This window comes from Bombina bombina, chromosome 1, assembly GCF_027579735.1.
Source record: "Bombina bombina isolate aBomBom1 chromosome 1, aBomBom1.pri, whole genome shotgun sequence".
Lineage (NCBI taxonomy): Eukaryota > Metazoa > Chordata > Amphibia > Anura > Bombinatoridae > Bombina > Bombina bombina.
Window position 1 is genome coordinate 1,182,459,000 of NC_069499.1, and position 26,840 is coordinate 1,182,485,839.

General features: G+C 38.9%; 1 protein-coding gene across 1 annotated transcript in view; it reads right to left on the bottom strand.

Moving 5' to 3' along the window:
- Positions 1–4,691: 4,691 nt before the first annotated feature.
- MYO1D (myosin ID) overlaps positions 4,692–26,840 on the bottom strand; it is a 361,825-nt gene continuing 339,676 nt past the window's right edge. The window contains exon 22 of the mRNA XM_053699796.1: positions 4,692–5,129. Within this exon, the coding sequence (XP_053555771.1) occupies positions 4,973–5,129 (157 nt within the window). The 3' untranslated portion in view covers positions 4,692–4,972. The remainder of the gene's footprint in view (positions 5,130–26,840) is intronic.

The window sequence follows — 26,840 nt, forward strand, 5'->3', positions numbered from 1 at the left end:
TTAGCAGGTTTGTGGAAATGTAAATTATTTATACTTTGACATGGATGGAAAGGGTCTTTATTGTAGTAAATTTGAAGTTACTAACAGATACCATTTATAGAGCAGGCTATACAGTTATTAGAATAATTTCTTTTATGTATATCTGGTGAATGAATAGGTTCTCTGCTACTTTGGGTGTCTGAAGAACCGGTAGGTTCGCCTGTTCTATGTGTCTTCAGAGACTGTTCTCTGGCTGTTTCACCTATTCTGTGGATCTGTGTAGATAGGGTTGATGTCCTCTTTGCAAGTCTCTGTAAGATTCTGTGAATTACACTAATTGGACTGAGATTGTTGCTCTCCTATTCTGCTGGTCTAAATTTATAGTGTATTTTTGGTCTGTGGTTCTCTTTAGAACAGTGATAGGTGTCATTGCTGTCAACTGAAGATGTCAAAATTAGAAATGAAAATAAATAGCTCATGAGAGATACTTTAAATATACGTCTTCAGTACTGAAATCTTTTAGTGACACACCTTGTGTAATTGTTTATACATACTAAAATCACTGTAATTACTTATATTAGATAAATGGGGTCTATAGGGTATAACAGACATATGGAACTATTTCAGAGGTGTCATTAATTTTAGAAGCACACAATTGTGCAAAAAAAAAGAAACAAATTCTGTAATGAGCACACCCCCTGCTGTGTGTATATAATCTATGTCTAGAGACTGTGGGTTACTCTAGCAGTTAAAGAGGGTTCACTGTTGTGGTATTCACTTGCACTCTTTTGCTAGTTTTCAGTTATATTGGTTCCATTGCTCTGTGGGTCACTATATTGAGTGCTCCCTATATAGAAATCAACACAACAGGGTGTGTATTTAACTATCTAGAGTTAGACAGTTACAAGGTAACTTACACTCTTGTTCCCTTGTTCTGTGTTGTACAGATTTAGCAGTGTTTGCCTATTCAGGGTGAATCACAGGAGTCTGTGTGATTGCCATTCCGTGGATCACAGATATTTTTGTGTACCACTTTGATCTATTTGTTTCTGTAGTTTGAATGGCTAGTCTGTTCAGTAAGTCTTTGCAAGCTGAATGGGTTCTCAAGAAGTCTGCAGGTCTAATGTAGTATCATGTTCTTGTCTGTAGACCTGTAGCAATTAAATACCTACCTGGTGGGCATTTAGATCATGTGTTATCCTGAATGCTCGGTCTATGGTAATTTTAGCAAATTCCTTTAATCTATATATTGCATTGATCAACCTGTTTTATTCTATTGGTTTGTGGTGACCAGAGATAGAGTGAACTACTCCTTTATTTTTTTGCGGGTCTTCTGTAATTTAATACTGGGTGTGAGTGAAATTCTCAGAAGGTGACTCCATTATTACCAGTTAATGAAATACTCTGAATTGCATTGTAGAAGACAGCCTGCACAACACCCTAATAAGCCTTCAAACCAGTATGTAATTATACAGAATTAGCAGCTGTCTTTAGTCTGTACCTTTGTTTCCTCATAATTAGGGCCTGGATGCTCCTAATAAACCCATTCACCATGCAATATAGCTGCTGTATCATTTATTTATTTCTAGGGGTGGTGAGGATTTTTGTGCATGGCAATAATAGTATTCCTATTATACTGTGAATGATTAATTTATTAATTACTATATATAAATATTTTAGTAATGTGAAAAGCTTTAGAAGCAATTTTTTTTTGTGCCAGCAAGCAGCAAATACAACACAGATAGTAAAGCTTATAAATGCAGAATGAAAAAAAGAACCTTTGTTTTTTATAGTTATGAAGAAGTTAATTGTGCCACTAGTGGGTAAGGAATACAACACTGATATCTGTATTTCACTAATGAATATTGTATATTAAAATATGTCTATATACATTATTAAAAAAAGTGCAGTTACTATTCATGTGCTAAGAGGAGAAGGGTCAATGGTGATTGGCTGGCATATAAAGATTTTATGTGGGTCCTGCATATATTTAAAGGCATAGACAGCATTTTTTTTAAATGTATGTATATTGAATATATTTTTCTTTTACTATGTATTATTTGTGAAAACAAATCCAAGTTATGTTTTTGTTTCTTGTTATTGAAAATTGTCCCTCAAATGTGAATGAATTAAATGTATTTTAAAGAAGATTTTTTTTGGTTAATAAAAGTGAAATAAAAAATTATGTTATTTTTAAATAGTTTGTAGCATCAAAAAAATATTACTGTTTTTGGGTCAAGAATGCTTTTAACCTTGTACAGTACAGGCAGGACTGGCAATATCAGTATACAAAAACCTTTTCTTTTTTTGGGGTACAATTACACAGCAATGTGCATGGGTGTCCAGAAGACAGTAACCCCTGGCTTGTTCATATGTCTAATGAATGAATAGTGTGACCCATGCAGCACGGAAGATGAGTTTGTCACTGAAATAAAGAGGAGTTTTCACAATTCGCTAGACATAACACATCAATTTAAAAAAAACATTACTATAAACTTTACACTTGCATTCAAATAATAGAATGATGAACAATGGTGAAGCTGTGCCCCATTCCCATCTAGAAGCAAACTTACAAACTCGGGTACCTGCTCATTGTAAACAGGATGATCACATGATCCTCTACATATGATTTGATAGGCCGCCTGATCTTGTAGATATTACATACTCAAGTTAAAAATGGTAAATGCATAATTAAACCCCAAGGACATGTAATAATTCACCCCTAATCAAGCAGCAGGTACCATGGCTATGTAATTAACTTTATTTGCCAGTTTTATTTTAAATAATATTAGCCATTCTAGGAGAAAAATGTGGTAACTATTGTTGTTTTAAAGATTTCAATGGAATCTTTTGCCTCTACTTGAGTATATACATAACATTTGTAGAAAGTGCCACAGACAAAATGCTAGAAGTCATGGTTTGCTGGCTCTTAAGACTTATCAAGCACTAGTGCTTGTAATAATGATATAATATTAGGCACTTTACTCCGGGGGCAAATGACCATTTTATGTGCTATACATTTGACTACCACAAAGAGCTTGGGGTTTTAGAATCTTCTAAAAGGGATATTAATTTCATATTTTGTTCTGTCTCTCATTTTAATACATTTTGCTTTTCTTTTTCTTTGTAAAATGAATGTTCCTGTGCTGAGAAAATATTATATTTCATGCTTGTGAGGTATGTTGCAGTGGTAGTTCTGAGCTATCAGATCTTATAGGGATACTAAACCCACATTTTTTCTTTAAGGATTCAGATAGAGCATGCAGTTTTAATCAGCTTTCTAATTTACTTCTATTATTAATTGTTCTTTGTTATCTTGCTAGCTTTATTTGAAAAAGCAGGAATATAAGCTTTGGAGCCAACCCATTTTAGGTTTAAAACCTGAGTTGCACTTGCTGATTGAATGGCTAAATGCAGGCACCAATCAGCAAGCCCTATCCAGGGTACTGAACAAAAAATAGGCCGGCTCCAAAGATTTCATTCCTGCCTTTTCAAATAAAGATAGCAAGAGAATGAAGAAAATTTGATAATAGGAGTAAATTAGAAAGTTGCTTAAAATTGCATGCGCTATCTGAATCATGAAATAAAAATTTTGGGTTTACGATCTCTTTAAGAGACAGTTGTACACATATATGTCCTTCCTGGTAACTAAACAATCAAAATAAACATCTTTAACATAACCTTTTATCAAGGAAAACATATTTGAAACATATTTAACTCGTGCTTGTTAGAATTAAGTGTCCCCATTAAAGGGTCAGTAAAGTCAAAATTAAACTTTTATGATTTGGATAGAGCATGCAATTTTAAACAACTTTTAAATTTACTTCTGTTATCAAATTTGTTTTGTTCTCTTGGTATTATTTTTTGAAGAGAAAAACTAGGTAGGCTCAGGAGTGTGCACGTTTCTTTAGTACTATATGACAGCAGTATTTTGCAACATTATTTGTAGCTTTATTATACAATGTTGCAAAACACTGCTGCCATAGAGTACTAAAAACACGTGCACACTCCTGAGTTCTTATGAGCCTACCTAGTTTTACTCTTCAATAAAAGATACCAAGAGCATGAAGCAAATTTGACAGACGTAAATTGGAAACATGTTTAAAATTGCATGCTCTATCCGAATCATGAAAGTATAATTTTGACTTTACTGTCCCTTTAAGTAAGATACACCACTCAAAAGATGGCTGAAAAATGCTAGGGCTGCCCGCCAGAAATCCCTGGTGGTAGTCAGGTACAAAGCTTCCAGCCATACTACTATTTGGGATCTGTATCACTATGTCAATCCCATGGGCTACCCAAACTGCAGCCAAGTGTTTTCATTTTAAACCAATGGAAAGCGCACAGGCATAAAGGCACGTAGCTCTAGTAATAATCGTGCCAGGAGATTGCAGTTGTAGCTATTCCTTGTTTACATGAAGCAATGTATATTTACATAAATGTAGCATACTTGTATGTGACTAACACCAATGCAGGTAAATCTGGAGACAGCAGTCACCACCAAGTTATTTAAAGAAAGTTTTAGTTCAGTATGCATTGGTCTTTATGTTATTTATGTTTGCACATTCAGTATTGAATAAAGACTCACAACAATTATACATATTTGTTAGCACATTTGAAATTATTTCCAAATAATGTGCCAAACCATACCACAAAATATGGAATGCACACTAGTGGTTATGCAGCAATGATGCACACTTATTTGAATCATGTTCAGGAGACTATAGTATAAATTTATTTTATTCAGGAAAAATAAACTGTCAGATCTGACACAATCATGTACAAGCTTTTATAGGAAGACAGGATGAAATATATATCATTAAACTAGCACGTATTGAGTGCCAACTGTACCCTCTGACATCTGAAGAGATTTTAAAGGGATCCAGTCCCCACATCCAAACAAATCAGACCTGGCAAGGGTCCAGTTTTGGCTAGCTATTAAGGCACAATACAGAGATACTCAGTATCCTTTTAAGATCCAGGCATGTGCTGGTTAATTGGCTGGCACAATAAGGGTGAAGCCGGTACGACTTTTGGTGAAGTTGGGCTGTGATTGGTTGATTTTTGTTTCCACTGCAATGGAGCAGGACTTTCCATGTTGGCTACACTGCACCGGATGTGACACTGTGACCTGCAGACGCCTCTTCTCACTGTTGAAAGAACAAAGGTTAAATAGAGGTTATAAACTGTGCAAAATAATGTTCCCTATAGCATATATAGCCCTGTAATGTATTAACTTTTTTGCTGCCCCAGGACCATACAATCACAATAATTTTATTTGATATATTTGTTTTATATATTTCTCACAGCCAGAGGCCATGCACCCACCTTATAAAGAAAATATTTTGAGAGCATATGAATGGGAAGGCATCGTGCTATAGAACTACCCACGGGTTTAGCTGACCGAGGCCCCCTTCCTATAGTTTCCCCTTTTTATGGCATAATACCAATTCATATGACTCCTGTATTACTCTGTATAACCTTGTCAATAACTTCTCCAATTACTCCTTACAACCCTCCCCATAATTCAGACCGCACTATATAATTACTATTATTGTGCCAAATGGGCCCAAGCAATACTTCCTCCAGGAATATTCTCTGTAATTGATAGCAATAAGGTACTTTTCACATGTGATGTGGTTGTTTATCATCCCCGTCTGCCCCAGATTTAGGATCTAACAGATGTATATAGGTCAGCATGACTAATGATTTATATACACACAGTGATGACAGAACATCTGTCCTATGAAGCACACAACTTCCTCTGTTACTGTAATTAGGTATTGCACCAATCACTTTGACAGCACTGAGAGAATGGAAATAAAAGTGTGTGTGTGTGTGGGGCAGAGGTAAAAGTAGAAATGGGAGAATTGATCAAAGGAAAGTAAATATGGGGGGGTTGGAATGAACACAAAAGGGAAGAGGAAGGATCAGTGAATAAATAAGCAGAGATCAAATTACAAGAGACAGAACTACATGAGAGAGTCTGCAAGAGAGTGAGAAAGCAGAATAAATAGTGCAGAGGTAATTTGTTGCACGAAAGAGCTGATTTCATCTGTGACTCGTGCACTTGTTCCCTACATGCCTCAACAGGAGGAGGGGTTAGGGGGTTGTGCAAACAGCCTGAGGTGAAGGGTAAAGATAAATAGAACTGGTGATACGATGCAATATAACAGAAAAGGAGAAGTTTATAACATATAAACAAAGCCAGGGGAAAGCCAAGGCTGCTGGGGAAATAGAACAAAAAGAAAAGACAACAGGAGGAAAAAACAGCGGGTAGTTAGTGAAGGGGCTACTCAGTGAGGCAGGAGCGGCAGAAAACTGTGGGATGGGGAACGATGACAGAAGATGCAGTACCCAGTCAAGAGGGGAAAGGATGAAGTGGGAGGTGGGGTGGTGATTATAGGAAAGAGAGGGTTACATTAAAAAAACTAGAATATTACAGACGGGTATAAGCAGAAGTAAAAGGTGGGAGGAGAAAAGCTAAGGGGTCGTAACAAGAAACGACAAGTAGGGGAGACAGTGGGATTTAGCAAGAATGGAAGAGGAACACAATGAATAGAGACAGTAAGGGGAGTGCAGGTGACAGGCAGAAGGATAAACAGAATATTAATAAGAATCTAGATAATGCATGCACAGGTACAGTAAGTAGATAAGAAGAAGCAGATGGACACAGAAATGTAAGGGAGAGAGACAGTAAGGAGAGTGCAGGTGACAGGCAGAAGGATAAACAGAATATTAATAAGAATCTAGATAATGCATGCGCAGGTACAGTAAGTAGATAAGAAGAAGCAGATGGACACAGAAATGTAAGGGAGAGAGACAGTAAGGAGAGTGCAGGTGACAGGCAGAAGGATAAACAGAATATTAATAAGAATCTAGATAATGCATGCGCAGGTACAGTAAGGAGAGTGCAGGTGACAGGCAGAAGGATAAACAGAATATTAATAAGAATCTAGATAATGCATGCGCAGGTACAGTAAGTAGATAAGAAGAAGCAGATGGACACAGAAATGTAAGGGAGAGAGACAGTAAGGAGAGTGCAGGTGACAGGCAGAAGGATAAACAGAATATTAACAAGAATCTAGATAATGCATGCGCAGGTACAGTAAGGAGAGTGCAGGTGACAGGCAGAAGGATAAACAGAATATTAACAAGAATCTAGATAATGCATGCGCAGGTACAGTAAGTAGATAAGAAGAAGCAGATGGACACAGAAATGTAAGGGAGAGAGACAGTAAGGAGAGTGCAGGTGACAGGCAGAAGGATAAACAGAATATTAATAAGAATCTAGATAATGCATGCGCAGGTACAGTAAGTAGATAAGAAGAAGCAGATGGACACAGAAATGTAAGGGAGAGAGACAGTAAGGAGAGTGCAGGTGACAGGCAGAAGGATAAACAGAATATTAATAAGAATCTAGATAATGCATGCGCAGGTACAGTAAGGAGAGTGCAGGTGACAGGCAGAAGGATAAACAGAATATTAATAAGAATCTAGATAATGCATGTGCAGGTACAGTAAGTAGATAAGAAGAAGCAGATGGACACAGAAATGTAAGGGAGAGAGACAGTAAGGAGAGTGCAGGTGACAGGCAGAAGGATAAACAGAATATTAACAAGAATCTAGATAATGCATGCGCAGGTACAGTAAGGAGAGTGCAGGTGACAGGCAGAAGGATAAACAGAATATTAATAAGAATCTAGATAATGCATGCGCAGGTACAGTAAGTAGATAAGAAGAAGCAGATGGACACAGAAATGTAAGGGAGAGAGACAGTAAGGAGAGTGCAGGTGACAGGCAGAAGGATAAACAGAATATTAACAAGAATCTAGATAATGCATGCGCAGGTACAGTAAGGAGAGTGCAGGTGACAGGCAGAAGGATAAACAGAATATTAACAAGAATCTAGATAATGCATGCGCAGGTACAGTAAGGAGAGTGCAGGTGACAGGCAGAAGGATAAACAGAATATTAACAAGAATCTAGATAATGCATGCGCAGGTACAGTAAGGAGAGTGCAGGTGACAGGCAGAAGGATAAACAGAATATTAACAAGAATCTAGATAATGCATGCGCAGGTACAGTAAGTAGATAAGAAGAAGCAGATGGACACAGAAATGTAAGGGAGAGAGACAGGAACAGGCCTAGGGAGACGGTTAGACAGAAAAAAAGGAGAGGGAAGGGATGAGAAGTGATAACGGAGGGTAAATATGGAGGAAGTGGACAGAAGAAGATGCTTGTGATAAGAGTGAGAAACAGACAAACAATGGAGAACCATTTTGAGTGGCTTTGAGTTGGGATTAGGAAGAAGATAAATGTAAAACTTTATTTGGGCTTTACAGTCCTTAAAGGGACAGTCTACTTGCAAATGTTTATTGTTTAAAAAAGATAGAAAATCCCTTTATTTCCATTCCCCAGTTTTGCATAACCAACACTATTATAGAAATATACTTTGTACATCTGTGATTAACTTGAATTCGAAGCTTCTGCAGACTGCCCCCTTATTTAAAGGGACAGTCTACACCAGAATATTTATTGTTTTAAAAGATAGATAATCCCTTTATTACCCATTCCCTAGTTTTGCATAACCAACATAGTTATATTAAAGGGACAGTCTAGTCAAAAAAAAACTTTCATGATTCAGATAGGGCATGTAATTTTAAACAATTTTCCAATTTACTTTTATCACCAATTTTTCTTTATTCTCTTGGTATTCTTAGTTGAAAGCTTAACTTAGGAGGTTCATATGCTAATTTCTTAGACCTTGAAGGCCGCCTCTTAAAGGGACAGTAAACCTAAGAATTTTCTTTATATATTTCTAAATGCTGCATGTCAAACGTGTTAAAAAACGTTGTTATTAAAATTCAATGTTTTTAACAAATAGTAAATGGTTCACAAACATAAGATCTCATTAGGTAACGAAGGCCGCCTAACACGTTGTGTTTAAAAATTTACTTTGCATCAAAGCTTGATTGCTTCCAATCCCCTGTATATCGTCCGCGCAGTTTCTTTACTGTCAGGGACGCGCATTCTTTGATTGACAGGGGCAGTATCCGACGTGCTGCGCAATCGCATTAACACGCTACACAGGAAATGTAGCGCAACAACGTATTAAAATTGATAATACTGGATACGTAGTCGCATCGTAACTTCAAGGATATTACACATAAACAGTAAATATAATTGAAATGTAATTATGATCGTTCATTGATTCTAAATTTGCAAGATATTATAATTATTATGAGATACAAATATTTATAACACATTGGGAATAATACAAATTTGTTTGCAATAAATTATTTGTATCTCATAATAATTATAATATCTTGCAGATTTAGAATCAATGAACGATCATAATTACATTTCTATCTATAATGTGTTTTATTGAAGAACATTGAGGAATTATATTGAACATGTTTCTGATTATTTTGGATTATGAAATACCTGCAATCAGAAAATTTTAAATTGTTAGCCTAGCGTTGCTGAAATTTTACATTGCGCATGCGCAGTCCTGATCGTCGGATAAAAAAACATAGGCTTGTGAACGAGCGTTAGTGGGAGGATTGGGGTTGTTTTAGACCGGCCCATGGGATTGACTTAGCAAAAAATAATAACTCCCATAGCAGGAGCGGATGGCTGGGCGGAGAATAAAGGCTTGATCAACGGTTAGAACAGCTAAGTTAAAAATCTTATAACTTAATTTATAACCATTTAAAAAAAAAAAAATGTATTCATTTTGAAAATGTCATACTAAGAGTATATGTGCAAGGGCTAACACTATTGTTTACTGACACTTTAAGAATGCATTTTAACAGGTTTTTCACCACTAGATGGTGTTAGTTCGTGTTTTTCATATAGATAACACTGTGCTCGTGCACAAGAAGTTACCTGGGAGCCATCACTGATTGGCTAAACTGCAAGTCTGTCAAAAGAACAAATAAAGGGGCAGTCTGCAGAGGCTTAGATACAGGATAATCACAGAGGTAAAAAATAACTGTGTTGGTTATGCAAAACTAGGGAATGGGTAAACAAGGGATTATCTATCTTTTAAAACAATAACAATTCTGGTGTAGACTGTCCCTTTAATATACGTTTAACCTCTGTGATTACCTTGTATCTATGCCTCTGCAAACTGCCCCTTATTTTAGTTATTTTGACAGACTTGCATTTTAGCCAATTAGTGCTGGCTCCTAGGAACTCCACGTGCACAGTGTTATCTATATGAAACACATGAACTAACACCCTCTAGTGGTGAAAAACTGTCAAAATGCCCTAAGCTAAGATGCAGCCTTCAAAGGCTTAGAAATTAGCATATGAACCTCCTAAATTTAGCTTTTAATTAAGAATACCAAGAAGAACAAAGCAAAATTGGTGATAGAAGTAAATTGGAAAATTGTTTAAAATTACATGCTCTATCTAAATATTGAAAGTTTGTTTTGGACTAGACTGTCCTTTTAAGTTCTTTTGACAGACACATGAACTAACGCTGTCTAGCTGAGATAAGAGGCGGCCTTCAAGGGTTTAGAAACCAGCATATGAGCCTAACTAGGTTTTTCTTTCAACAAAGAATATCAAGAGAACAAAGCAAATTTGATGATAAAAGTAAATAGGAAAGCAGTTTAAAATTGCATGCCCTAATCTGAATAATGAAAGTGTGTTTTGGACTAGACTGTCCCTTTAAGTTCTTTTGACAGACACATGAACTAACGCTGTCTAGCTGTGACAAACGGTCAAAATGCACTGAGATAAGAGGTGGCCTTTAAGGGTTTAGAAACCAGAATATGAGCCTAACTAGGTTTTGCTTTCAACAAATATCATCAAAAGAACAAAGCAAGTTTGATGATAAAAGTAAATGGGAATATCTAGTAACATACTAGGTGAGGTTGAAAAAAGACAGAAGTCCATTGAGTTCAATCTATATTTCAAGTTAAACGCAATGCGAATGTGACCTTGCATTGCCTGGAAGCCTTGTGCCCATGGCAAAGAACCTAGCGCAGCAAAGTAAATATACAGTATATGAATATATACATATATATTTATGTGTTTTTATGTGTACAGGTGGCCCTCGTTTTACAACGGTTCAATTTACACCGTTTCAGAATAACAACCTTTTCCCCAGTCATGTGACTGCTATTGAAAAGCATTGAGAAGCAGTGCATTTATTAAAATAGCCAGTAGATGGAGCTGTCTGCTTGTGTTGCAGCAAAGCAAAGCAAGCTGAAATTAATCAGTTTAACCAGACCTGAGCTATCGATCAGATTTCAAAGGAACAAAATCTTCCTGTCTATAAATCAGTCCAGATTGGAATGCATAGAAAGAAATGTTTGCAGAAAAATGCAAGTGAAGTCTGTGTTGTGTGATTATTTCATTAGGTTTATAATGCTGTTTAGCAAATGTTTTTGTTCGTTTAAAGGGACAGTCTAGGCCAAAATAAACTTTCATTATTCAGATAGAGCATGTAATTTTAAACAATTTTCCAATTTACTTTTTTCACCAATTTTGCTTTGTTCTCTTGGTATTCTTAGTTGAAAGCTTAACCTAGGAGGTTCATATGCTAATTTATTAGACCTTGAAGCCCACCTCTATCAGATTGCAAGTTAACAGTTTTTCACCAATAGAGGGTGTTAGTTCACATATTTCATATAGATAACACTGTGCTCGTGCACGTGAAGTTATCTGGGAGCAGGCACTGATTGGCTAGACTGCAAGTCTGTCAAATGAACTGAAAAAAGCAGTTTGCAGAGGCTTAAATACAAGATAATCACAGAGGTTAAAAGTATATTATTATAACTGTGTTGGTTATGCAAAACTGGGAAATGGGTAATAAAGGGATTATCTATCGTTTAAAACAATAAAAATTCTGGTGTAGACTGTCCCTTTAACTTAGTTTAATTATATATTCTGTGTTGTGTGATTATTTTATTAGATTTATAATGCTGTTTAGCATTTAAAGTCTTCATTTCAAAGCTTTAAAAATAATGTATTAGGTGCTACTTATGACAATTTTGAGAGGGGCCTGGAACCTATCTCCCTCACTTCCCATTGACTTACATTATAAACTGGGTTTCAATTTACAACCATTCCTTCTGGAACCTAACCCCGGCGTAAACTGAGGGCTACCTGTATATACACATATTAACACATAAATCTATATGTATATAAGCATATAGATATATATTAACAGTATAAACACAGTCCCCATAGACCGCAATGTAAAGGCACATCCCCTCACTTTATCCCCTTATAACTGCTTTGTGCAGTTTATTTAAAAATAAAGATGCTTATATTTTTTCAATTAACCAGAGGTCTTTTACAAATTAAGCCTGCTACATATCTGTCTCTAATTGGCTTTAACTGACAACAGCAAAACAATGCATTTTATACTAACATTATGACAATGACTAGCCATGTTGTCTGCAAACTAAAGCCCAGATTGGCTTCTCCAAATATTGCAGCTGGTGGGTGGAGCTTGGCTACTGAAAAACTACAGCAAAAAGGATATTAATTTGTTTTTTAAAAATGTTTATACTCAGCTGGTATGCTATTCTATAGCAGCACAATAGAAATGTCTTGTAATTACAAGATGCTCACTGTCCCTTTAACTTATCAGTCATATTATGTCAGACTGAAGCAATTAGGCACGAGAGACCAGCAAAAGGTTTTGCCACTTTACATGAGTGCAACATAAGATTCTTGTTATGCTACATGAAATGTGTTTTAGTGACTACTAACTCAAATGTACTGCCAGCTTACAAAACATAAATTATACTTACCAGATAATTTCCTTTCCATCTGTATGAGGAGCCTCCACGGCTTCATTCCTTACTTGTCGGAATACAGAACCTGCCCACCAGGAGGAGGCAAAGGCACCCCAGCCAAAGGCTCAAATACCTCCCCCAACTCCCCTCATCCCCCAGTCATTCTGCCAAGGCAACAAGGAACAGTAGGAGAAATATCAGGGTATAAATGGTGCCAGAAGAACAAAAATTTTTGGGCGGGGGCCGTGAACTCTCCTCATACAGATCGAAAGGAAATTACCTGGTAAGCATAATTTATGTTTTCCATCTTAATATGAGGAGAGTCCATGGCTTCATTCCTTACTTGTGGGAAACATATACCCAAGCTCTACAGGACACTGAATGAAAACGGGAGGGTAAAAAGAGAGGCGGATCCTATTCTGAGGGCACCACAGCCTGTAAAACCTTTCTCCCAAAAGCTGCTTCAGCCGAAGCAAAAAAGTCTAAAATTTGCAAAATTTTGAAAAGGTATGTAAGGAGGACCAGGTAGCTGCCCTACAAATCAGCTCCCTAAAAGCCTCATTCTTGAAGGCCCAAGATGAAGCCACGGGTCTGGTTGAATGAGCCGTAATCCTCTGAGGAGGCTTATGTCCTGCTGATTCATATGCTAAGCGAATAATGCTCCTCAACCAAAAGGACAAGGAAGCCTTCTGCCCTTTACGCTTCCCAGAATAGACAACAAACAAGGACGAGGTCTGTCTAAAATCCTTTGTAGTCTGAAGATAGAATTTCAAAGCCCGAACCACATCCAAATTATGAAGTAATCGTTCCTTCGAAGAAGGAGGATTAGGACAAAAGGAAGGAACCACAATCTCCTGATTGATGTTGCGATCAGACTCAACCTTAGGGAGAAAACCTAACCCAGTATGAAGAACAGCCTTATCAGCATGAAAAACTAGGTAAGGAGTCTCACATTGCAAGGCCGCCATCTCAGAGACTCTGCGTGCCGAAGCAATAGCCAGTATAAAAAGAACCTTCCAAGACAACAATTTAATGTCAACCGAATGCATAGGCTCAATTGGAGCCCTCTGCAAAACCCTAAGAACTAGATTTAAGCTCCAAGGAGGAGCGGCAGGTCTAAACACAGGTCAGATTCTAGACAGAGCCTGAACAAAAGACTGTATATCAGGAAGCTCAGTGAGCCTCTTGTGCAATAGCACAGATAGAGACAAAATCTGTCCCTTTAAGGAACTAGTGGCAAGTTCCTTCTCCAAACCGTCTTGGAAAAAGGAAAGAATCCTGGACACCTTGACCTTATGCCAGCGGAATCCACGCTCTTCACACTAGAATAAGTAGGTCCTCCACACCTTATGATAGATGCGAAGGATGACCGGCTTCCTAGCTTGAATGAGAGTATCAATCACTTTCTCAGAAAAACCTCTCTTGACTAGGACTAAGCGTTCAATCTCCACGCAGTCAGCCTCAGAGAATCTAGATTCTGATGAACAAAAGGACCCTGTTCCAGCAGATCTCTGCGACAAGGTAACCTCCATGGAGGAGATTAAGTCATCCCCACCAGGTCCGCGAACCACATCCTTTGCGGCCACGATGGAGCAATTAGAATAGCCGAAGCTTGCTCCTGCTTGATGTGGGCCACTACACGAGGGAGAAGTGGTAATGGTGAAAAGATGTAAACTAGGTTGAACCTCCAAGTCACTGCTAATGCATCTATCAGCTCTGCCTGAGGATCCCTGGACTGCGACCCGTATCTGGGTAGCTTGGAATTAAGTCTGGATGCCATAAGATCTATCTCCGGCGTCCCCCCTCTGCTGCAAATCTCCGCAAACACTGTGGGATGGAGAGACCATTCCCCCGGGTGAAAGACAGTAAGCAGTTGTGGGCTTCTGCCCATTCCAGAATCCGAGATACTTCCTTCATTTTTAGGGAGCTCCTTGTTCCCCCCTGATGGTTGATGTAAGCCACCAAGGTTATGTTGTCTGATTGGATTCTGATAAACTGGGACGAACCCAGAAGAGGCCAAGCCTTCAGAGCATTGAAGATTGCTCAAATTTTTTAAAAAGTTGATCGGGAGGAGAAATTCTTCTCAAGTCCACAGGCCTTCCTGGCACCCAAAACAGCTCTCTATCTTGATAGACTTGCATCCGTAGTCATAATCTCCCAGGATGGTCTCAAGAAGGATGTCCCTTGGGACAGGCGATCTGGACAGAGCCACCAAGAGAGCGATTCTCTCGACCGGTTGTCCAGAGAAATCTGTTGCGACAGATCCGAATGGTCGCTGTTCCAATGCCTAAGCATACACAGCTGAAGAGGTCTGAGATGGAATCTGGCGAATGGGATGATATTTATGCTGGACACCATGAGTCCAATTACCTCCATACACCAGGCCACAGAGGGCCTTAAGGAGGTCTGGAAGGAAAGACAATTGGAAGCAATCTTGCAACGTCTCTGGTCTGTAAGAAATATCCTCATGGATTTGGAATCTATTTTCGTTCTATTCTCTTTTGCTCTCTCTCCCCCCCTCTTTTGCTCTCTCTCTTCCCCCCTCTTTTGCTCTCTCTCTCCCTCCTCTCTTTTGCTCTCTCTCTTCCCTCTCTTTAGCTTGCTTTCTCTCTTTCGGTCTCTCCCCCCTCTCTTTTGGTCTCTCTCTACCCTCTGTTTTGCTCTCCCCTCTGTTTTTCTCTCTCACTTGACCATGCCGCTGCCACCACGGCTGCTCCTGCTGGCCACGCCCCTTCACACGTGCTCTGCCCAGCCACGCCCCCTCGCCATGCCCGCCCACGCGCCCATCAGGCCATGTCCCAACACGGCACGCCCGGCCACGCCCCCATCACGGCACGCCCGGTCACACCCCCACCAGGAAGCTTCCGCTGTGCGCACTCCTCTGCTGCTCAAGGCCAGGTATGTTTGTCCTTGTGCAGTCTCCACTGCGCATGACTGCATCTGACAAACATACCTAGCCTTTTATTATATAGGATGATGATAATAATGGTATCCTTAGAAAGTCCATTTAATGGCGAGAAAAACGGTATATAATATGTGTGGGTAGAGTAAATGAGTAAGAGGAAAATTACAGCTAAACACAAACACTGCAGAAATGTAAAAATAGCCCTGGTCCTTAAAGGGACAGTCAACACCAGAATTTTTGTTGTTTAAAAAGAAAGATAATCCCTTTATTACCCATTCCCCAGTTTTGCATATCCAACACAGTTATAATAATACACGTTTTACTTCTGTAATTACCTTGTATCTAAGCCTCTGCTGACTGCCCCCTTATTTCAGTTCTTTTGACAGACATGCAGTTTAGCCAATCATTGCTCACTCCTAGGTCACTTTACGTGCATGAGCTCAATGTTATCTATATGAAACATGTGAACTAATGCCCTCTAGTGGTCAAAATGTATTCATATTAGAGGCAGTCTTCAAGGTCTAAGAAATTAGCATATGAACCTCCTAGGTTTAGCTTTCAACTAAGAATACCAAGAGAACAAAGCAAAATTGGTGATAAAAGTAAATTGGGAAGTTGTTTAAAATTGCATGCCCTATTTAAATCATGACAGGTTTTTTTTGGACTTGACTGTCCCTTTAAGGGAAAGAAATTGAAAAATGGCCTTGTCCTTAAGGGGTTAATATACTTTTTTCCTCTGTAATTACCTTGTATCTAAGCATCTTCTGACAGCCCCCTGATCACATGACATTTTATTTATTATCTATTGACTTGCATTTTATCCAATTAGTGCAGTGTCTGCCACAAACCACGGGCGTCAGCACAATGTTATCTATATGGCTCACGTGAGCTAGTTGTGAAAAGCGAATAAAAAAGCATGTGATAAGAGGCTGTCTTTAGTGGCTTAGAAACAGGCAGAAATTTAGAGGTTTAAAGGTTATAAAGTATTTAAATGTAACAATGTTGGTTGTGCAAAGCTGGGGTATAGGTAGTAAAGGCATTATCTATCTTTTTAAACAATAACAATTCTGGTGTAGACTGTCCCTTTAAGTGCAGAAACTTTCAGTATAGCTTGGAAAACAACAAGCAAAAACAGCTATTTCAAATGAAAAAGTCAGGCTAAAGAAGCTATTTCTAAACAATTTATTACACTCCAGAAGGTAAAATGTATCACCGGGAACACATTAAAGAAGAGAAAAAAAAGAAGAGTAAAATGTCTGCATTGGCAGTTAGTTTGTAGGACAGTTTAGGTCAGTGCAGTTAGGGAACTTTTTATTGGGGATGAAGACAGCATGATTAGGGTATTTTGTGTTAAAGGCACAGTCAACACTAAAATTGTTATTGTTTAAAAAGTTAGATAATGCCTTTACTACCTATTCCCCAGCTGTGCACAACCAACATTGTTATATTAATTTAAACCTCTAAATGTCTGCCTGTTTCTAAGCCACTAGAGACAGCCTCTTGTAACATGTTTTTTTATAAGCTTTTCACAGCAGGAGACTGCTAGTTTATGCGAGTCATATAGATAACATTGTGCTTATGCCCGTGGGTCGTGCACAACACAGCTAATATGCAAGTCAATAGATAATAAATAAAAAGTCATGTGATCAGGGGGCTGTCAAAAGAGGCTTAGATACAAACGTGTATATATATATATATATATAACAGTGTTGGCTGTGCAAAACTGGGGAATGGGTAATAAAGGTATTATCTATCTTTTTGAACAATAACATTTTTGGAGTTGACTATCCCTTTAAGGGTCTATAATATGTAATATAAGTACAAGTGTTATAGTAACTGGGGTCGAAATCTTCCTGACAGATTTTTAGTGGCCAGCCATCAGATGACCTTATTATTTAATTACAGGCAATTAATATGCTGTCACAAAATAATTTAAGTTAATAAACCAATCCCTATAATTAAGCTGCTATGAAATCTCTTGTGACACAATTTTTTTTTAATTATAATTTTATTTATCATTTTAGCATCTTGCTTTGAATCTAGTGCTTGGTCGGTTTTCTTTTGAAAATATCTAGGATTAGTTTTTTCGCTACCGGGATGTGAGGTTCCAGTACAAGTTTTTCACCATATTACTAGAAATGGTCTGAGGGGGAGTTAGACTAAAAAGGAAAGAAGCAACAGTCACGAGATAAGAACAAAAACAAGTTTGTAAGTGCTTCTGTAAGTGTCATTGTGCAAACAACAGGTTAGGAGCAGGAAGTCAGATCTACAGCTGCATAATATTATAGTGCTACTTCCTTATCTCTTGAGCTTTTACTACTACTCAGTACTAGGTCAGTACACCCAACACACTGCTTGCACATTCTAGTGGGCAGAAAAAGGAAGAGATATAAAGTAAAGGCCTCATTCTCATCTATAGTCTTTCATGCTCTGCAATTTTCACATTGTTCTTTTTTCACCTTTACTAGCCTTGTAGTATTTATAGCCTGGCACATAGTACGCTTATTCTTCAATGTGAAAGTCGGAAGTTGAAGGCTCTATTTACCTTGGCATCTATTTTGTATACATGTAAATATCCCTCTCTCTTTATATACCATCTTGGTATGTGGGAATTCCCCTAATACATTCTTTGTCTGCCTGAAACATGATGCTGTCTTGTATACTTAGAAAGATAAAGCACAGATAATCTAAAAAGGTGTCAAGGCCAGCAAGTAATCTCATTAAGGACTCAGTGTCTATAATGTGTTCTTATCCATGCATTAGGTAAATCTCCCCCACAATCCCACCATTAATACATTAAAGGTACTGCAGTTATATCATTCAATATGTACCTCTATGTTCTTAAATATTAAAGGAACAGTCAACCCAAAAAACGTTTTAAGTTATACATATAAACTTTCCATCGATCATTATTTACCAATGTAGCTCAGTTTTCTAATATATTGTGTTTGCCAGTAAAATCACTTACTGTTTGCGCCGCAGCCGTTTCAAAAATGTCTGTTAAGCCCCTCCCCCTTTTCATCATCAGTGACATCATCATTTTCTTGTGATCCGTGTAATTTTTCTATCCTCCTCAAAACAGGCTTTTGCACATGCACAATGCACCTATTGTACAGAAGGGGAATGTTCCATTACACGGATCACAAGAACATGCTGATGTCACTGATGATGAAAAAGGGGAGGGGCTTAATGGACAATTTGAAATGGCTGCAGCGCGAACAGTAAGTGATTTTACTGGCAAACACAATATATTAGAAAACTGGGCTACATTGGTAAATGATGATTGATGGAAGGTTTATATGTATAACTTAAAAAGTTTTTGGGTTGACTGACTCTTTAAATTGATTTTTTACGCACTGTATATATTATCAGTTAAAAGGAGAGTAATTGAACTTTCAGGATTCACATACTGCAATTTCAAACAAATTTCCAATTTATTTCTATTATCAAATTTGCTTTGTACTCTTGGTATCTTTTTTTTTTTTATTTTTTTTTTTAACAATCATCTTTTATTGAGGTTATATCAAACAGAGTTAGAAAGGTAAGATGGTATTTCTCTTCAGGTATTTCTTTCCGTACTCTTGGTATCTTTTGTTGAAGAGCATACCTAGGTAGGCTGAAATGCACCAGTGCACTGCTGGGTGCTAGTTGGCGATTGGAGGATGATTATATATGCCTCTTGCCGTTGGCTCATCAGATGTGTTCAGCAAAAGATATCAAGAGAACAAGGAAAATTTGATAACTGAAGTTGGAAAGTTATTTAAAATTGTACGTTCTATCTGATTAATGAAAGTTAAATTTTGACTTTATTGCTTTGCAAAATATCTGCATACAACATAGTTGTTTTAAAAGCCTATAATAAAGGTCTGGTACAAAAATTTGCATTATTTTGCATTCCAGGGACACATCACTTAAAATCCTTGAGAACGTTTCTCTTATTTCAGGATCCTTAAAGGGATAGTATACTGTAAAATTGTTTTTCCCTTAATGTGTTTACAATTGTTTTTTTTACCAACTGCAGAGAAAAAAATTATGAACATTAGCTTTTTGTGTATATTAAAGCTCTGATTTTGTGTTTTGAAGCCACAACCTAATAAAATGGGTTGAGCTTGTAGGTATAATCAGATCTCATTACTTTATCACATTGTGTACATATACCTGCTTCTTTATCTTATATCTGTCTGTAAACCAATCACCAATACTGGGAGAGAACAATGGAAAATCAACATTTTATTACCTTAGTTCTGCTATATCCCACTCGGAGTGTATTTTCTTCTGCTGGCTGTGTTTACAAAGCTTATCGATAGCTTGGACCTGCGGTCACAAACTTTCAGCATAGGTGGGGATACCACAGGCTAAATCAACTATTTCAAATGCCAATATAAGGGTAACAGAGCTACTTGTAAACAATTTTATACACCCAGCAGGTAAAATGGATCATTGGGAACAAATTAAAGGGGAGAAAATGTTTGAGTAAAACCCTTTAATGAAGAACTCCAGCCTCTGAGAATTGAAAAAAAACCTCACTAATGTTTAGAGATAAATTACAGGTAAAGCAGAGAAAAACGAAATTTATGATTACCTGATAAATTTATTTATTTCTTGACACAGTGAGTCCATGGATCATCTCTAATTACTATAGGAAATATCACTCCTGGCTAGCAGGAGGTGGCAAAGAGCAGCACAGCAAAGCTGTTAAGTATCACATCCCTTCCCTCAAACCCCAGTCATTCGACCAAAGGAAAAACAGAGAAAAGAAGTAACACAAGGTGCAGAGGTGCCTGAGGTTTACAAATTAAAAAGACTGTCTGATAATAAAGGGCGGGCCGTGGACTCACTGTGTTAAGAAATAAATACATTTATCAGGTAAGAATAAATTTCGTTATCTTTCTAATGTTCACGGATCATCTCTAATTACTATTGGGAATCAATACCCAAGCTAGAGGACACAGATGATAAGGGAGGGACAAGACAGGTAACCTAAACAGAAGGCCCCACTGCTTGAAGAACCTTTCTCCCAAAGGAAGCCTCAGCCGAGGCAAAAGTATCAAATTTATAGAATTTCGAAAAAGTGTGGAGCGAAGACCAAGTTGCAGCCTTACAATCTGTTCCATAGAAGCTTCATCATTTTGAATGCCCAGGAAGAGGAAACAGCCCTCGTGGAAAGAGCCATGATTTTCTTAGGGGGCTGTTGTCCAGCAGTTTCATAGGCCAAACGAATTATACTCCTCAGTCATAGAGAAAGAAACGTATCCGTAGCTTTCTGACCCTTGCGTTTCCCAGAGAAAAGTACAAACAAGGAAGAGGACTGTCGAAATTCCTTAGTCGCCTGCAAATAATACTTCAATGCACGTACCACATCCAGATTGTGCAGTAAACACTCCTTGTGAGAAGAAGGGTTAGGACACAAGTAAGGAACAACTATTTCCTGGTTAATATTCCTATCTGAAACCACTTTCGGAAGGAAACCTAACTTAGTACGCAGAACTACCTTATCCGAACGAAAAACAAGGTAAGGGTATTCCCACTGCAACGCCGAGAGTTCAGAAACTCTTTGAGCAGAAGAAATTGCAACAAGAAACAAAACATTCCAAGATAACATCTTTATGTCTAAGGAATGCATAGGCTCAAACGGAGCCTGCTGAAGAACTTTAAGAACAAGGTTAAGACTCCATGGAGGAGTAACAGATTTGAACACAGGCCTGATTCTGACCAAGGCCTGACAGAAGGATTGCACATCTGGCACGTCCGCCAGACGTTTATGCAACAATATAGATAAGGCAGAAATTTGACCCTTCAAGGTACTAGCAGATAATCCCTTCTCTAGACCCTCCTGGAGAAAAGACAAAATCATAGGAATCCCAACTCTACTCCAAGAGTAGCCTCTGGATTTACGCCATATCTTATAGTAAATCTTTCTGGTAACAGGCTTACGAGCCTGAATCATGGTCTCAATGACCGACTCAGAAAACCCACGCTTAGATAAAATTAAGCGTTCAATCTCCAAGCAGTCAGCTTCAGAGAAAAGAGATTTGGATGAAGGAAGGGCCCTTGAAGTAGAAGGTCCTTCCTCAGATGGAGTCTCCACGGAGGTAGAGACAACATTTCCACTAGGTCTGCATAACAGATCTTGCGAGGTCACGCCGGTGCAATGAGAATCACCGACTCCCTCTTCTGTTTGATTCGAGCAATGACCCAAGGGAGAAGAGCGAACGGAGGAAACAGGTATGCTAGACTGAAATTCCAAAAAAAACGCCAGAGCATCTATCAGTACAGCCTGAGGATTCCTTGACCTCGACCCATACCTCGGGAGCTTGGCATTCTGGCGAGACGCCATGAGATCCAGCTCCGGCTGTTACCATTTGAGGATCAAGCTGGAAAATACTTCCGGATGAAGTTCCCACTCCCCCTGGTGAAAAGTCTGCTCAGAAAATCGCTTCCCAATTGTCCACTCCTGGGATGTGGATCGCAGACAGGCAGCAGTTGTGGGCCTACTGAATAATCTTGGTCACCTCTGTCATGGCCAAGGAACTCCGAGTTCCTCCCTGATGGTTGAAGCCACAGAAGTTATGTTGTCCGACTGGAACCTGATAAACTGGGCTGAAGCTAACTGAGGCCAGGCCAGAAGAGCATTGAAGATTGCCCTCAGCTCTAGAATGTATATGGGAAGACCTGACTCCTCCCGAGTCCATAGACCCTGAGCCTTTAACAAGCCCCAGACTGCTTCCCATCCCAGCAGGCTTGCATCCGTGGTCACGATCACTCAGGTAGGCCTGCGGAAGCAGGTACCCTGGGAGAGATGTTCATGAGACAGCCACCATTAAAGAGAATCTCTTGTCGCCTGATCCAGTTCTAATCGCGGAGACAGATCTGCATAATCCCTGTTCCATTGACTGAGCATGGATAGCTGCAGAGGTCTGAGATGGAACCGAGCAACCAGAATGATGTCCATGGCAGATACCATCAGACCAATTACCTCCATAAATTGGGCCACTGATGGTCGAAGAGAGGACTGAAGGGCAAGACAAGAGTTGAGAATCTTTGTCTTTCTGACCTCTGTCAGAAAAATTTTCATTGATTGAGAATCTATTATGGTTCCCAAAATTCACCTTCCATCCGTGAGAACACAGAAAAGATAACAACATCTCCATGTGGGAGTTTGCTTGTTGAAAGGAAGGTGCCTGAACCAGAATATCGTCCAGATAAGGCGCAACAGCAATACCCCGCAGCCGAAGCACCGCGAACAGCGCTCCCAGAACCTTTGAGAAAATCCTGGGAGCTGTGGTAAGGCCGAATGGAAGAGCCACAAACTGGAAGTGTTTGTCTAAAAATGCGAACCGTAAAAACTTGAGATGTTTCCTCTTTTTTGGGAACCATGAACAGATTTGAATAGAATCCCAGGCCCTGTTCCTGTATTGGAACAGGAACTATCACTCCCTGGTTGGATAGATCGCATACACAATGTAAGAATGCCTCTCTTTTTATCTGGTCTACAGATAACCTTGAGAGAAGGAACCTGCCCCTGGGAGGAAAGGCCTTAAATTCCAGTTTGTAGCCCTGGGACATGATGTCCACTGCTCAGGGATCCGGAACATCTCGAACCCAGACTTGAGCGAAGAGAGAAAATCTGACCCTTTTGAGTCACTAATGGGCTTCTTGGATTGCTTCCCCTTGTTCCAAGACTGATTGGGCTTCCAGAAGGACTTGGACTGTTCCTGCTTGGAAGGGGGGGGGGGGAGGCTTACCCTTAAAGTTTTGAAAGGAACTAAAATTACTCTGCCGTCCTTTCTGTTTGTTCCTCTTATCCTGAGGGAGGAAGTGCCCCTTTCCTCCTGTAATATCTGAAATTATTTCAGCCAACCCCGGCCCAAACAAGGTCTTACCCTTGTAAGGAATTGCCAAGAGCTTAGACTTAGATGACACATCCGCAGACCAGGATTTCAACCATAAGGCTCTACGAGCCAGCACAGCAAAGCCAGAAATGTTTGCTATAAATTTTATGACTTGTAAAGAAGCATCCGTGATAAAGGAATTGGCCAACTTAAGAGTCTTGATACTGTCCTGGATCTCTTCAAGAGGAGTATCCGTTTGAATAGGGTCAAATAACGCATCAAACCAGTAAGCTGCCGCGCTGGTGACGGTAGCAATACACACCTCAGGTTGCCATTGTAAACCCTGGTGTACATACATCTTTTTAAGTAATCCTTCTAACTTCTTATCCATAGGGTCCTTAAAAGAACAGCTATCCTCTATGGGAATAGTGGTTCTCTTAGCCATGGTGGAAATTGCCCCTTCTACCTTGGGGACCATCTGCCAAGACTCCTTTAAATTTTAAACTGACACTTTATTTTTTAACAGCAGAGCAGCGGCTCTACAGAAAAATCAGGCAACCTCTAATTTTCTAATTGTTTATAATTTTTGAAAAAATATTTTTAACTTTTTTTTTTTTTTTTACATACCCCCAAGACTTACACTGTTGGCGATTACCTTTCCAACAGTGGGTCTTGGGGGTCTGTAGCTGCTTAGATGCCTGAGATACAGGCTTCTAAGCAGCATGCCCCCTCCTCCTATACTTAACATTGTTAAGTATAAATAAGGTTGCATGGTGACGTCATCACGTCATTACGTGTGACGTCACCGCGCATCACGCCCCGGCGATGCCTGTCACTCTACAGGTACGATCGCCGGGGTAGGAGCGGTTAGAAGCTCCCAGATCTCCCTCAAGGTGGGAGAGTGCTCATGATGGCTCTGAGCCGTCATTAGCACCAGAGTGAGAAACTCTGTGATGGCTCAGAGCCGTCATTAGAACTCAACTCTGTTTTGGGACTTTAACCCTTTAACTGTTAAAGTGCCAGGATATCCCTTCTTCCTTGAGAGAATTAAAATTGGCACTTACCGCAATGTAAATCTGCCCAGCAGCAGGGCATCTCATCTGGTTTGAGAGGGCTTCCTCCCTCACATGGACCTGTGGAAAGAAGAAAGACTGAATAATCTTACTCAGGCTTTCAAGTTAGGGCAGCAATAACTGATTGAGAGGCGCAGTTGGGATTATACCCCACAAGTTCCCAATTGCTTAAAAACCACCACTGCTCTACTGAAGAGACTGATGTGGACTACGAATAAACCCCAGAAAAGATCAGGGCAAACCTGCTCTGCTTTAAAATAATAAACTCTTGATTGAAGAAATTTTCTTTCAGACACCTAAACTTTACCACCTCCTTGCTTTTAACGTAGGCAAAGAGAATGACTAGGGTTTGAAGGGAGGTGATACTTAACAGCTTTGCTGTGGTGCTCTTTGGCGCCTCCTGCTGGCCAGGAGTGATATTCCCAATAGTAAGAGATGATAAATAGAGAGGATCTGTGGACTCACCGTGTCATTAGAAATAAATAATGAAAGTATTCTTCATACATTTAGATGGAGAATTAAAAGGGGGGTGTTCATTTAACTCCAGGAAGTTTGTAAGTAAGCTGGAGACAAATCCTCTTGTGTATTGTCATGAGAGAATGTGATCAGTGTGTATAACACCCAGAGCACTGTCAAATAGTTATCCCAAATTTAAACCATACATTTAATAAACCCAGCATTATTAGTGTGTGTGTGTTTTAGTCATTCCAATTAAGCATTGTTCTATTGTGCTGGATAATATAAAGATATACAAATGGAACAGACATTACCAGACAGCCCAGAAAGACAGGTATCTAAGTAAGATTCAGACAGAAAGAGACATTATTTTTACTGCTCATCCCTTTCTTGCCTTTAGCTAGTGCTGTCAGTCATACAAAGCTACCTCCTTGATCATAGATTACTGGGGAAGGAAAATGTAGCAAACTAAAAGCTGCCAGTATAGAGGATGTCCCAGTAACGTTGCCACCCAGCCGGTACTTTAATGACATGGCCGTTTTCTTTTAAGGTTCAGGTAAAAATAAAAATAAGTTTGAATATAGAAAAAAAGATGCTATCATGTTCAAACTTAACTAACTATAGTTCTTAACCAGTTTAAAATCAGTCCTAGCAGCTTTGCTTCCTGAATTATGCTGTATAATTATTTGGCCTCAGCATTTTCGAATGCGGAAGACGGTGGCCGCTTGCCATCTTCTGGTCTTTTTATCTGAATTTGCACAGATCTTAGTGTGTTTTACCTTCACAAGAATTAATACGGCTCTGACAAGAGCTGAAGGCCACAAGTGGCCACCTTGTTCCACATTCAGCATCTAACGATGCACAGGCCAAATAACATAATTTATGTAAGAACTTACCTGATACATTAATTTCTTTCATAGTGGCAAGAGTCCATGAGCTAGTGACGTATGGGATATACATTCCTACCTTGAGGGGGCAAAGTTTCCCAAACCTCAAAATGTCTTTAAATACACCTCCCACCCTCACTCATACTTCAGTTTAACGTATAGCCAAGAAGTGAGTAAAAAGCATACAAAAAAGAGGAACTGTAAAAAAAATCCTAATCACAAAAAAAGGTGGGTCTCATGGACTCTTGCCACTATAAAAGAAATTAATTTATCAGTTCTTACATAAATTATGTTTTCTTTCATATATTTGGCAAGAGTCCATGAGCTAGTGACGTATGGGATATAATACCCAAGATGTGGAAGTCCACGAGTCACTAGAGAGGGAGGCATAAAATAAAAACAGCTAAATCCGCTGAAAAATTAAATTAAAAAAAAATTATTACGTTTTCTTGAAAAAATTTCATAAAAACTCAAATCAAAAGGCATTAGAATCAAACTGAGACAACTGCCTGAAGAACCTTTCTACCAAAGACTGCTTCCAAAGAAGCAAACACATCAAAATGGTGAAATTTAGTAAACGTATGCAAAGAAGACCAAGTTGCTGCTTTGCAAATTTGATCAGCTGAAGCTTCATTCTTAAAAGCCCAAGAAGTGGCAACTGATCTAGTAGAATGAGCTGTAATTCTCTGAGGTGGAGATCGCCCCGCCCTCCAAATAAGCTTTGGGAATCAAAAGTTTTAACCAGGATGCCAAAGAAATGGCAGAGGCTTTCTGACCCTTCCTGGAGCCAAAAAAAATAACAGACTAGAAGTCTTTCTGAAATCTAGCCTCATAGTAGCCTCAACATAATATTTTAAAGCCCTTACCACATCCAAAGAATGTAAAGACCTTTCAAGAGTATTCTTAGTATTAGGCCATAAAGAAGAAACAACAATTTCCATATTGAT